At 35.6% G+C, this 14,061-nt stretch overlaps 1 protein-coding gene across 2 annotated transcripts in view; it reads right to left on the minus strand.

The window, feature by feature from the left end:
• Positions 1–4,000: 4,000 nt before the first annotated feature.
• LOC109104841 (maestro heat-like repeat-containing protein family member 1) overlaps positions 4,001–14,061 on the minus strand; it is a 29,912-nt gene continuing 19,851 nt past the window's right edge. The window contains exons 23-42 of one of the 2 annotated variants that reach the window (XM_042772727.1): positions 13,509–13,631; positions 13,195–13,274; positions 12,924–13,062; positions 12,719–12,814; positions 12,528–12,632; positions 11,412–11,547; positions 11,144–11,256; positions 10,877–11,029; positions 9,994–10,148; positions 9,715–9,880; positions 8,905–9,110; positions 8,559–8,696; positions 8,106–8,219; positions 7,523–7,670; positions 6,974–7,162; positions 5,620–5,769; positions 5,294–5,428; positions 4,876–4,978; positions 4,558–4,623; positions 4,001–4,260 (exon numbers count right to left, since the gene is read on the minus strand). In XM_042772727.1, the coding sequence (XP_042628661.1) occupies positions 4,184–4,260; positions 4,558–4,623; positions 4,876–4,978; positions 5,294–5,428; positions 5,620–5,769; positions 6,974–7,162; positions 7,523–7,670; positions 8,106–8,219; positions 8,559–8,696; positions 8,905–9,110; positions 9,715–9,880; positions 9,994–10,148; positions 10,877–11,029; positions 11,144–11,256; positions 11,412–11,547; positions 12,528–12,632; positions 12,719–12,814; positions 12,924–13,062; positions 13,195–13,274; positions 13,509–13,631 (2,592 nt within the window). In that variant the 3' untranslated portion in view covers positions 4,001–4,183. Of the gene's footprint in view, positions 4,261–4,557; positions 4,624–4,875; positions 4,979–5,293; positions 5,429–5,619; positions 5,770–6,973; positions 7,163–7,522; positions 7,671–8,104; positions 8,220–8,558; positions 8,697–8,904; positions 9,111–9,714; positions 9,881–9,993; positions 10,149–10,876; positions 11,030–11,143; positions 11,257–11,411; positions 11,548–12,527; positions 12,633–12,718; positions 12,815–12,923; positions 13,063–13,194; positions 13,275–13,508; positions 13,632–14,061 lie in introns of both variants that reach the window. The other variant, XM_042772726.1, reaches the window with a different exon arrangement.

The raw sequence follows: 14,061 nt of genomic DNA on the forward strand, positions 1-14,061 counted from the left end.
GGTCTGCTCCGGCATCATCTGCACTGAAATATAATACCCTCAGAACTCTGGAAGGATTTTCTCCCATTGCATCACAGGGTATGAATTGATGGGCACTATCACATGTGAGCCAAGCAATCGAGTCTTAGATTAGATCCATATGTTCTCAGAGAGCCAGGTCAACTGCAGATACGCACTGGCTGTCTCTCTCTCCTGCTCTGACACAGGGGAATGAATGAGTGTAATTTCAGAGAAAGGGTGAGGGAGAGCCAGAACGATGGATAGAGAGAGGGAATGAGAGGGAGATAGAAACTTTCCCTTGAAAGTGTGCGGAAACCATTACGGTGCAGAAACCGGAGCGTTTGTATAGAATAAACGATCTGGGTTCTGTAAAGTAATACTGACAGAAAATAACATTTGGAAAATTATTCTGAAAACAGGGTCGATAAAAAGTAAATAAACAACATGTACTCTCATTTTTGCTCTGTGGGTACAAAGAAATTTTAGAAGATTACTATTTATAAGGCCAGAATCGGGCGCACTCAAGAGCTCTGAGCCATTTATAAATGATATTATTAAATATTACATATATTGTGCAGTGTCAAGATCAGTTCTGCAGGTAAACTGCAGGAATACAGTACAGCATGTGCTGATTATATCAGCCTAACAACAGAACTCGGCTCCTCTCGCAGTTTTAAATGAAGCCTTGAAGAGTTTTCTGATGTTTCAACTTGTTTTTAATGCAGAAGGCCCTGTCATAAAAATTTGCTATGATGAAAGCAACTAAATTAATAACAGAAGAGAGTTATTCACAACCTGAATCATCAGACACATAAGATGATGGAGCAGAGGACGCTTTAAAAGTTCATATATCCCATGTGCTCCAGTTCTTTCTCTCTCTCTCTCTCACACACACACACACACACACACTCAAATCTTTCCCCATTCTCAGCCTATTTTAAAATTTGAGGGATGTGCAGAATGAAAACGTTATCAAACTGCAAACAAATGAAGGCTAATCTTGCTGCTATAGCCGGCAGAATAGGTGGAGAGAGTCAATAGACGTGAGCCGAAAGGCAAGATCAGCTTGATTAGGGAGAAGGACGGCCAGCGCATCCAACAAAGAAAATTACCCTCAGGTACACACCACGTGTCCACAGTCACAATCTCATGTAGTCCTGCCTCTAATCTTTCAAACACCTTCATTAAGGATTAAAAGGCCTTTCTATTTGCCATGCAAATGCAATGTGATTTTGAAAATCAGAATCTAATCAAGGTAGCTTTGACCTTTTGGTCCAGTAGAATTATTGTTGGATGAGCAATCTCATTCAGTTAAACCGGTCGTTTATGTTGTTAGTCAGCTTTTAGTACTGGAAGTGTCAAGGGGCTTCTTTTAACACACATTGTGGCGGCCTCTTGTGGCCACCTCTGGAAGTGAAATACACAGTTTGTTCCACAGTACAGGAAAGTGCTGTTGCGAGACCATAACCGGATAGTAGTATCAGATGCTAATGTCATGATACTTTTATGTAAATACAATCTTATTTAAAGAATACCATATGGTATTTATATAGTTGTCCAACGTACTACCACGAGGAGGTGCTATGAAGAGTCAGTATACTGTAGTATGGCCATAGTCTATTTCTTTTTTAATACGATTATCAAACAATAAATATACTAAGGACATAATTTAATGACCCCTCTATATTTTGAAAGGGCCCCAGTGACAGCTTTTTTTGTTTGTTTTGTTTTCTGAATGTGTTAACAATTAAAAAAATAATTCATTTATTTATTAATACTTACACACACACACACACACACATATATATATAAAACCCAATTTTAGTTGGATTTTCTAGGATATTTTCAGAACTCATCAATTAAAACATGACAGTTCCCGTGTAGTCATGTATGATTACTTTAATGACTCATTAATACATATTCTCATCTCCAACATCCAAAGATCAGCTCTTTTACAAGATACTCAAAAGGAAACAAAAGACATATACAAAAACAAGTTAATGAGAAGATGCAAACATGACACCACGCCCGATACTATGATCGCCCAGCAGAAACCTTCAGTGGCAGTTTGATTGCTCTGAAATCCATCCCAGACACAAACACAAGTCACATCTTTCTGTGACTTATCCAGGAATGCATTCCAATATCATTACCACACTGAGTTCCTGACCAAATGGAGTAACTGCCACTAATTGCTTAATTCTAAAGTGTTTAGATTAATGGTCTGTGTCCTTAGTAAACACTTTAATGTGATTGACTTGTGCTAATGCATATTCAACACTCTGAGCAACAGAGGACTTGTAATAAATTTTCACTCCCTGCACCCAGAGCTTCAGTTCTTCTTCATGACGCCAAACTGGATAAACTGTTTTGCAGAAAAAAATTTATAGATAGGCATATACCATTCAAAAGTTTGGGGTCAATAAGATTTATGTTTTTGATAAGTCTCTTATTCTTGAGATGCTGCATTTATTTGATAAAAAAAAAAAAAAAAAGTAATACCATGAAATATTTTTATATTAATATTGCAATGAACTTATTTTCATCAGTAATTACTCCAGTCTTCAGTGTCAGTGTCATATCATTCTTCGATGCTTAAGAAATATTTCTTACTATTGTCAATATTGAAAACAGTTGTGCTGCTTAATATTTTTGTGGAAACCATTATATATATATATATATATATATATATATATATATATATATATATATATATATATATATATATATATATATATATTATATATATATAAAGGATTTTTTTTAAGAAACGGTAGTTCAAAAAAAAAAAAGTTTTATTTGAAATACAATCGATTGAATGCATCCCTGTTGAATAAGTGTTAATTTTTTTTTTTTTAAATAAATTAAAATAAGACTTGATGACCCCAAACCTTTGAACAGTAGTGTATATACTAAGACAAAATATAATATTTTACTATTTCTCACTGAGAGTCACACCAATGCAGTTTACAAAGGTTTTGTTGCTTAATTCTTTAATGCCAAGATTCATTAAATATTATTAGGTCATTTACACTGAAATAGACCCGTTAAATGAACTGTTTTAATTTATGACTTTGTGTTTACATAGTATCTCATAGAGAATCAGAATTCTCTGATTGTAATTTATTCCTGTATAGTATGTTTAACCATTTCTACTGTACAGGACAGAGTACAGTAGCTACTAAAAGTAGTTGATTTACCAAACCATCATCACTTTTTTCCTGTTTATTAAGATGATGTCTTTAATTGACTTATGTCAACACTCTTCATGCTCAAACTCTGAAACCGTGGCCACACTTGTGAATTAACATACAATTTACAAAACGGAACAAGACAAGTGCCATAGAAAGGGCCAGCACTGGTGTTTCAGCTGCACAGACGCTTCACAAAATGAGTATGAAACTTATCAGAAATCATTTAACATCTACTCTAATACAACTTATTCTTTAAAAATCTATGTTTTGGCACAGCTTTTGTCTACTTTTATGACTTGGTTGAGAAGGAAGCACAATTGTGATTGCTCCACTAGTGCATGAGATACATTCAGAGCCACAGATGTCACAGCAAAAACACACTTCAAATGCTTATTTAAATATTATTTTTGATTGTGATTTCAGAACAGGAGATTTCAGTTGCAGTTAATGCTAATGCACATCCCAATTAGGGTGATTTATTGCTGAAGGTTTATGGTGGTCAATATGACTCAATGGTCTGATTTTATGCGATTTAAACTCTAATTGAGCACTACATCTGATTTTATTACCAAAAAAAAAACCTTTTTGGTTTTGGTTTAAAATCTATTGATTAATCCGACATATATTTTAATGATTGAATGATTTAAAGTAGTGATATGCATTTAGCACGCTACAGGATTGGTCAAGCAAGTAATATCAGCAGTATCAGTGTACTTGAGTACTATTTTAGTAAGTCTTATTTTTAAAGGCCTTACAGGTACATACCTCACATTGAAAAGCGCCACTGGTGAAACTCAAAAGTGCTGTAACGTCAATAAATGTCTCCTCCGTTTTATTCTTCTCTTTTCTTACAGAATAAGTGCACAGTCTTTGGTCAATAATAAAAACCTTTCAAAGCTTGTTATAACACAACAATTCAAAGCTTCCTCCTTATTCAAAGTAACAAAAATCAAAGACTAATCTGATTGGCTATAGAGTGGAGGGTAACGTCAGTGAAAATGACCCATGGCTTCAGCGGCTTTCACCCGCACGAGAGGATCTGGATCCTGCAGCAGCATCACCAGACCTGAAGAGAGAAAAAAAGGACATGAGGAAAGGAAAAAAAGTCTTTTAGTTTGTCCATTAATCAAAGTAAACAGATTGAACTTACAAGTCAGTTTATAACCAAACAAATGCATAGTTACAACAGCAATATATTCTACACTGCATTTTACCAGACAATATCGCTATTAAAATAGAAGCAAAAATAATAGATTCCTTAGGTGCCACGAAACAGCAAATGTAGCAACAAAACAAGGATGTGCTGTCCTTCTTTAAATATATCTCTTGACTGCAGATATTATTATAGAACTGTGGTACCTACCTTTGGTCACTGACCCCATGTTCATATGGGAGAAATGCTCATCATGAAGGTTCCCCAGCAAAAACCCTAAACATTCACACACACACACACACACACACACACACACACACACACACACACACACACACACACACGTTTACAAAACCAAGACATAAATACTACATTTTTAAAATACTGTATAAAAAAAATAAAAAAAACATTCAGTGAAGCACAAATTTTTGCAGTACTAAATACTGAACTAATATATATATATATATATATATATTATTATATATATATATATATATATATATATATATATATATATATTATTTTTACCAATAAACATGGCAGCACTGGCTCTGATCTCAGCCCAGTTACTCTTGAAGAACTGAATGACTGTGATGTGGTAGAAGTTCAGCATGCCTGGAAAATCCTGGATCTTTAAGAAAACACATTATGACTTTTTTTTCTCTTTAGCTTAATCAAACAGATCATAGTTCAGGAGAAATCAGCATTTCATTTTTGGGTGAACTATTCAATTAGTAAAAAAAAAAAAAAAAAAAAAAAAAAAATCATCTGTTTGTTAGTTTCATAAACAGAAAAAACATTGAGAATTAAAAAAAATCCATACAAATGTGACGGAGCAGTTATAATAACATTCTTTATAAAAGGGAATCTGTCAACACATAAGCACACTGAGTCAGTTATTCTACACGTGTTCTTATAATAAAGAAATCTTTGGCTCTTGCCGTACTAGGTATTTGGTGAGGTCATTAATGAACTCTCCATAATGCAGACCCTTCTCCTCAAGAAGATGTTTCTGGAACATGGCAGAGATCTGTTCTGAACCTATGACTGGAGCACATATGCGCATGGCGTACTTGCATGCCTAAAGGAACAAAGAGACACATACTAAACTCACACACAAGCAGACGTCATACTTTTGGACTTAAAAATATCCTCATACTGTAATTATTCTTGAAAGATTCTAGCTTTTGCATCATCTTTGTAACTTATTTGCAGTGTTTATAGCCATTACAACAAAATCAATCTTTGTAGGAGTGTGAATTAAACACTGACCTTGACCACTTGAGGGTTGGGATCACTGAGATGCAACAGCAAGCTGACCAGAACATTGTGGATCTGATCTTTAAAGACAGGCTCACCCGAGCCGAACTTCGACAGGTTCCCCAGGAGCATGATGGAAGCACAACGGATCTCATCGTTTTCCTGACAGAACATAACAACAGATCTTTAAGTGAAGCCATACAACAAAAACCCCATGCTCGCTTAAACACTGTTCTCTAATAGCCAGTATTTATCAAAAACAGACAGTATTTTTACAAACAGAATGCAACTGGGCCTAAAACATCTCAATTTTCTAAAATCATTCTTTTTCATAAAATTATCAGTCAATGTAGGTGTTTAACCCTTTAGTGTGCTGATTGTCACCTTCAGGAGGTCAAACTAAATATTATATTTGTTTTGTTTAAAATATTTGCAACCCTATTACTAACATTAGGGATGTCTCTACATACAGTTCAAAGCTATAATACACAAAACAAAAATCTATTACAAATTAATTGTAAAAATTTATTTATGTTTAATTAATTTAAATATTTATGAGTTAAATTATTAATGGAAAACTAGATTTTACTTTAATATTTATTTATTTTTTATTAATAATTTATCTATTTAATTATTTATGTCCTCCCATTATGTTGTATAAAGGGTTCCAAATGTAGGACACGTAAAATAGTTTTTGGTAATTGTTTTACATAACATAACTATTATCTACTAATAAAACACTGGATTTGGGCTTTTTTATGCTTTTAAAAAATAATGTGATACAAATAAACCTGTTTTATCAGTAATCAAACTGAAGTTATCTTAAAGTAGCAGCATAAATACTACTCTGTGGAAATTCTAGCTTCACAATTGACCCTTAGCAAAGAACCGCCCTGCCCCGCTTCGTTACTGTTGCTACGACCAACAAGGCATGGCGCTCTTACGGCACACATCTGTTCTCAAAGAGGACACTGTCTGCTTTTAAATTTGTTCATTTTTTTTTAAAAGAAATTCAAACAATAAATACCAGTTTTTGGCTCTTTAATGTGTCGTGACACATTCAGTTTTAGCGGCACGTGAACCGATCATCTCTTCCTCTTTACTAGTTTAATAACACGAAATAAACATGAATGAAAAGCAGATGCTATCTTTTGTTTCAACCGCAGAAAGATGTCAATACACACCATTTCCAAGTTCAAATCCGCTGATGTTAATCTACTCTCCTGTCTTTTTTTTTTTTTTTTTTTATTTCTCTCAGACAAAATGTCAGATTCTATGTTATGATTGGTCAGATCGCCTGTTAATCAAGCTCCCAGCAAAGGGTCAATTGTTATTTAAATATTCTGTCTTCTCTCAAGACACTCACATTCTCCAGAAATGGTTTAATCTTCATGAAGATATAAACCACAAGCAGTTGGACGTTCTTTTGGTCCAGGTAAAGTAATATCTTGGACATTCCAGACATGGCCTCCAGTGTGATGAGTTTCCCTGGATCGTCCTTTTCTTCCATACCTGAACTCATGGCTGCTAAAAGCTCCTTTGCATATTTATTCACCTGAATGGGAACAGAGGAAGTGAGATTAACATATAGCAACACATAATTACACACTGAACTGACTGCTTTTGTTACAATGCTGTTGTAAGTAATGACAAAACTTCACTCGACTATAGAGAAGACATTAACTGCTAAGAAAAGAATAATAACAGAGCAGAACATGAGCAGGGCGTCTTAAGCAAACAACATGGGGAACTTCAGCATTTCAGAATACAGATAAATATCTGCAAACGTCCTTTCTGATTGCTGCATGAACAAGCAGCCATGTGTCTCACACTGCTGCCAAAAAGCACTGCCCAAAAAATCAACTAGACTCTTCATCCAATAAGTGTTTTCAGATGTCAAGCAGAGTGTCTATACCTTTTCAGGGGAGCCCACAGCAATGTTCCCCAGGCCTCGGACCGCCAGCATGCGAACCGTACCGCAGGTATCAGTAATTCTTTCCATCATGTTGTTCATCAACATGTCCAAAATCATCAGTTCAGTCACTACATGGTGGTTCAGCAGCGATGGAGTAAACAAATAAATCTTGACATCTAATTTACAACAGTTATTAGTACACATTCAAATAAAGGTGAAAAGACTCCTGTTAAAAAAAAAAAAAACCTGTCTGGTTCACCACACTCTGTTTGGTACATTGCTGTTGCATGGTTCATTTATGATCTAACAATGCCTCAGAAAATATTAATATTAAAACATACAAGCAGTAGTGATTGATATTTGCAGTATTTTGCAATATATTGCATCCTTGCTAAACTGAAATATTAATTTATATTAATTTACAATTACACTCTTAATCACACACACACACACACACACACACACACACACACACACACACACACACACACACACACACACACACACACACACACACACACACACACACACACACACACACAAACACAAGACTAAGATTTTGAACTAAGAAAATGTTCTCACCTCAGAAAAGAATGCTGTGACTGTGACCCTCTGGCACTCATAAATATTACAGAGAGAAGGACACAGATTTTCCACAATTGCAGGGAGTCTTGGACCAGCATGCTTTGCCATTGCTCTGATAGAAAGAACAGCTTTTTCAAAATGAAGTATTGTAGAAGATCACACTTAATCTTACCACAGTGGGATAGAAAGCAGCATGCTAGCTCCAAATTCCTTCAATTTATATGTCAGAACTTAATTTCCTTGAACACACTGCATGAGATCATGCACATTTACAAAAGCTTGAAATTGAAGTGTGGCGCTCACAAAATATGGTAAAAAAAAAAAACAAAAAAAACATCATGTGTCTACTATCATTCGGATCTCCTTTATCAAAGTAGAACAAAGCAGAAAAGTTTGCAAACAACAAACAGTCCAAGAGGACTGGGGTATGACGGAGGACAGGTGTGTGTACCTGGAGAGCAGAGTGACTCCTGTTGTGTGCTGCTGCGGGTCCTTCATCTTGTCCCAAGCTCCCTCCTGATCTAACGGTTTCACGACAGCATCCAGCTGAGCTCGACCCAGCAGGATCCGCAGGGCCTCCACTGCCACCCTGAACACACAGCAAAGAGAAACACAGCTGTCTGCATGAGCAGCTACCTTCAAATTCACCATCTGACTTTATAAGTGATCGATTTGAAAGTAAGCTGCAAAGCTTACAACTTATGAGCACATTTTTTTAACAAAAAAAAACCTATCATAAAAAAAAAAAAAAGTGTTCGAGATATCTAAATTCTGAATCCCATATTTTTGCCACTCACCCGCACACATCAAAATTGGTCATATTAATTTTGTTGATTGTTTTGCGGTCTGAAATGATGCTGTTGCTGTTGAGATCTTTAGGTAGATGAACTCCCACACTGGAGCCCAAACGCACCAGTAGAGAGCTGAAGAGCTTTGGAAACACATATGCCACGGCGTCAGCTGACTGGCCATTCAGCATCATCTCACGTAGGGCACAGGTCATCTAGAAAACATTGAATTAAAAAAACTAAATCCCTACTATTAAAATATATTAAAATGTAAAACAGTCATTTTAAATTGTAATAATAGTATTGCACAATATTACTGCTTTAATGTATTTTTGATCAAATAAATGTAGCATTTCTTTCAAAAACATTAAAAAAAATTTACCAAGCCCAAAATTTTGACAGTAGAGTAAGCCATTGAATAAATAAATGGAACAAAAAGGTTTAAAGTGTAACACCATTTCCTAACTAATGTAACAGTAAAGAATATGGCAATGAATTGCTTTCACTAGCATATCCGTGAGAGACAATCGCATGTCAAGACTTTTTGCAAACACAGTTTCCATTTTTGATGTGTTGTAACAGGAAGCACTGCTCACAGTAAAATCTCTAAATCCAGCTTCTCAAAGCTGCATTTTAAGCATTCCGTTTTAAATTTGGGGTTATTTGTTGGGATTTTGTTGCTTCATGCAGCATTTCTCCTTCATTGAAGACAGAAAAACTATTCAACGCTGCATAACTGACACATTGTGCCTAGTTAGGATGAGGCGTTAGGGGTTTCAAAAGCCAAATAATATAAATCCTACAGATATTAATACTTACAGCAAGTGGTTGGCTTGTGGCAACTTTGGTCAAACCGGGTCTTAACATAGACTCTTTCTTATCTACATAGGGAACCATAACATTCAGCTTCTCGATAATCATCTCTATGATTTGCAGGGCCAGAGTGCTGTCTGCTCCTAGAGCCATCCACATCTCACAGCTCCAGCTGGAGAAAACATACAATGACACAAACATCATCATTATTATTATGCTTGTGCATCATGGAGCACATGACAGGCAATGAATGCTATGCACATAAACAACACAAACAGTAATTACCTGTCGTATGGTAGTGGGTAGGCAACGAGCGTGTTGACCACTGTCTGCAGATGCTGTGTAGCGAGGATGAGGACGGACTGACCGATGGCTGCCTTCACCTGCTCTTCACCAATCAACTGCAGCCGGTTGTGCAACACCTCCAGCATCTCTGGCACCTGACAAACAGTCAAGACAAAAGAATTGACATCTGCCAAAATAGAAAATAATTACAATTTCATTGAACATGAAAACAGAAGCATGAAGAGAACACTTGCGCACATGTGAGGTTTTGGGGGAATGTTGGAGAAACTACTTTTAAACTAGTTTTCTAAGGTACTAGTAGTTAAATTAGGGACTGAAATTTAAGTTTTTATTAACTTAAAATCCACTCTAGTGCTTCTTGCTTTGGTCATCATAGAAGTGATACTCAATTCGACAATGAATTGTCTCTTCAATTAGTTGATCTGGTTCACAAAACCAGTCTGAATGATCAGTTAACAAATCAGCTGAAGAGATGATTGATTTTCCATCAAATATATGTAACCTTGGAGAGCATAAGAGACTACTTAAAAAACATAAAAAATCTTTATGACCCAAAATTAGAAGAGTAGTATATGAACCACTTTTTCAGTACTTTTACGGAATCCAAAAGCTTGTAGCAGTGTTAAGTATATATTTTGTGGGGGGAAAAAAATAATTTAACCTGTGGGTAGTTTATTTACATAAAGTGTTCAAACAAACCAGTTCACTGAAATAAAAAGGATGATAGATACAAGAGAGAACATTATCTCTGTTCACTGGTCTATAAAATTTCATGGCCAATATAAACTGATCATGTCAGAACATTTGTTAACACTAAAAAAAAATGTTTGATTTCCCAGAATCTGAAGAAAGTGCAATGTACCAGATCCTGCAGGCCAGCACCTCTGTTCTTCAGCAAGGTGTTGAGGATCACGCTGGATGCTCTGGAACAGTTGGACTGGGAGTCCACCAAACCATCAAACAGCATAAACAACAGCGTGCTCAACTGCTGCTGGGGCAAACGCTTACTGATGATCTAAAACACAAGACATAGGAAGTGGAGAGGGAGAAAGAGTCAGTTTCAGAAAGACAGCTGGAGGATACGTAAAGTTTTTTGGAAGTATCAGTATTTAACATCAGGACAATTAACCTTAGTCAGCTCAGAGCATGTTTTATACAAGACTGAATGGTCAGGATTGCTTAGCTTCTCGCGAACATCTAACAGGCCCTCAACTGAATCATCCTTGTAGTCCAGTGAAAAGCCTGTCAGGAGAATGAAAGATGTAAGATACTTTGCTATGTATTTCAGCATAACATAACACAGTAAACAAGTTCATATTGACACAGTGTGAATCTGAAGCTCACCCTGGGTTAGACAAAACTGAGTTGTGCTATAAAAAAAAAAAAACAGTCAGTACCTTCATAGCGCAGCTGAATGTACATTAGTCTATAGATGCAGTCTATGGCTGCCCGTCGCACCTCAGGGTTTGGGTCTGTGCACCGTGGGCCCAGACGTCCCACAAGAGCTCCCAAATTATGGAATGTCACTAGATTCTAGGCAGAGAGAGAATGAAAGAGAAAGATTCATTAGCACTGAGCTTGAGATCCAATAAAAACAAACTACATTTGTTTCCTAGAGCACATACTATATTAAACAGTGCCTTGAGGAAACCAAAACATCTTTAAGGAAGAGCAAAATAAATACTTAACATTTCAGCTTGGGCAGAGTAAAATTTAAGTGAATGCATTTAAAGTGAATGCTTTGTATCTAAAGGATGTAAGAAATTTGGGTTACACTTTATTTTAAGGTGTCCTTGTTACGATGTAATTATACATTTAAATTATTAAAATTAATTAATTACATGTACTTACCATATGGTTAGGGTTAGGATTAGGGCATGGCTTAGGGTTACTTGCATGTAATTATGCATAATTAATTGTTATTATAATAGTAAGTACATGTAACGTGTAACAAGGACACGTTAATATAAAGTGTTACTGAAATTTGTCTAGGTCGACTTGGGGTAACAATCTACAAATAACCAGAAGACTTTTTTCACACACACTTAACTAAATTTAAATCATAATTTCTAAATTACTACAAATAATTACTTTAACAATTACTTAACATGACTAAATATCTGTAATCTATAATATATTTTAATTATAGCATGATCAAATTACTTTTCTATTTAACTATTTCTTCTATTTATTACTTTGTATACAAACAAAAACCCATGTTTCTCTCCCATGTTGGTTGCACAAGTATTATAAAAATAGCTGTAATATGTTTGAGCATGTTGGGGATTTTAGAGATGCTTAAAATTTAATAATAATAATAATAATTTTTAATAATAATAATAATAATATGAGTAACTCAACATTGTAACACACAACCCTTTAAACAAAACCTTTCCCAACATTAGAACTATCACTAATTACTGCATTATGGATCTTACAGATGTGTAGGTAACATACATACATACATACATACATACATACATACATATATATAAGACAATGCTGTTCCTTACCTTCACACTGAGACTGTCCAAGTAGAACTGCAGTAACTCTGCTGTGGTCTTTACTGCCCTCTCCCGCTCATGGTCTTGTCCTGAGCTTAGCCAGCTCTCTATATGCTGGAAAATGCACAAGCACTCAATAAATGTGGCTCCGACAAAGGGAATTACAAATTGGCAGGAAATTTTTATAGTTTCTCCTTTACCTTGAACACAGACTGTAGACCATCAGGACTTAAGTCTCTGGCTAACACATTCCTCAACAATTCATGAAGAGCATTAAAAGTATCTGAATATAAGACCTGAGGAAAAAAAGCATTGCAGTCAAAAATATTCTTCATGTTTAAAGCATGTAGGAGAGAGTAGTCACGTTCCCAGTTATGTGTAAATACATGCATATTTTATTCTGACCTCTCTTTGCTGTGGATCCAGGGCTTCTTCATCTTTAGCCTTGTCTGGAGTGTCCACAGTAGGAAGCCCATAAACTCCATTCAAACATGTTTTTAACAAGTCAAAGTTTTCATTTTCTGTTAAAGGAGGATTTAAGTTTCTGAAGGCTTGAGTCAAGTTCTTAACAGACTGTGGCACTGCATCACAATGGTCAAATGTGTCAGTTTTGAATGAAAATAAATGAACACAGAAGCACAGATGAACAAAAGAAATATTTAAAATGGTAGGATACATAAGGTTGGCACATGTGGTCAAAACAAGATGGCGAATAGGGGTCCGCATGACATCTGTTGGTTCTGCTTTTATGAAATCCTGCAGGTAAATAAAAGACACAAATGTCAAAGAAGTCTGCATATCATTCCGAAACTGATCTGAGATTTACAAAAACAAAAAACACTTCATTTCATATCACATGATGTCATATTAATCTCCTAGATTTTGGCCAATGGAAACTGGTTTATAACCTTTCTTACATTGAAAATATACATACATATACTGTATACTGTATTAAAAAAAAATGAATGACATTCAAATCAAACCTCTCACCATCATAACGCCCATCAGCTCTTGTTTGCGGGAGAACAGGAAGCCCTGTTTACGAACACTTTGTCTGATGGCCTTGGCAATGAGTCCGACACTATGAATGAGACTGAGCTTCATAGTCAGGTCCTATGAAGTGCCCATATACATACATACACACACACACAAACACACAAAAAGAGATGTAAACACAGACTCAAACACACACTGGAACAGTGCATATGTCAATCAAACAGCACAGGCAAAATCAAGACCTGGAATTAGGAAAGTATTTCCTGGTCACAGCTGTACTCAGCATGCTCATTATAACTCAATTTACATATTTGACAGTGCTATAAAAGAAGAAAATCACAGTCTATGACAATATAATTGTGATTCAGTAGAAAAAGAGTTGAACTGATGAATCAAGCCACCTAAAATCCACAAAAGCCAGAAAACCAAGTATCTAGACACTGTGGTGCTTTAGTAAGACAAAGGTTATCAGGTTAGTGAGCACTTTTTGACCTTCTCAAAAGAACAATTTACTTTTAATTATGAGTGTAGTGTAAAGCGAGTTTAA

Source organism: Cyprinus carpio, chromosome A16, assembly GCF_018340385.1.
Source record: "Cyprinus carpio isolate SPL01 chromosome A16, ASM1834038v1, whole genome shotgun sequence".
NCBI classification, from domain to species: domain Eukaryota; kingdom Metazoa; phylum Chordata; class Actinopteri; order Cypriniformes; family Cyprinidae; genus Cyprinus; species Cyprinus carpio.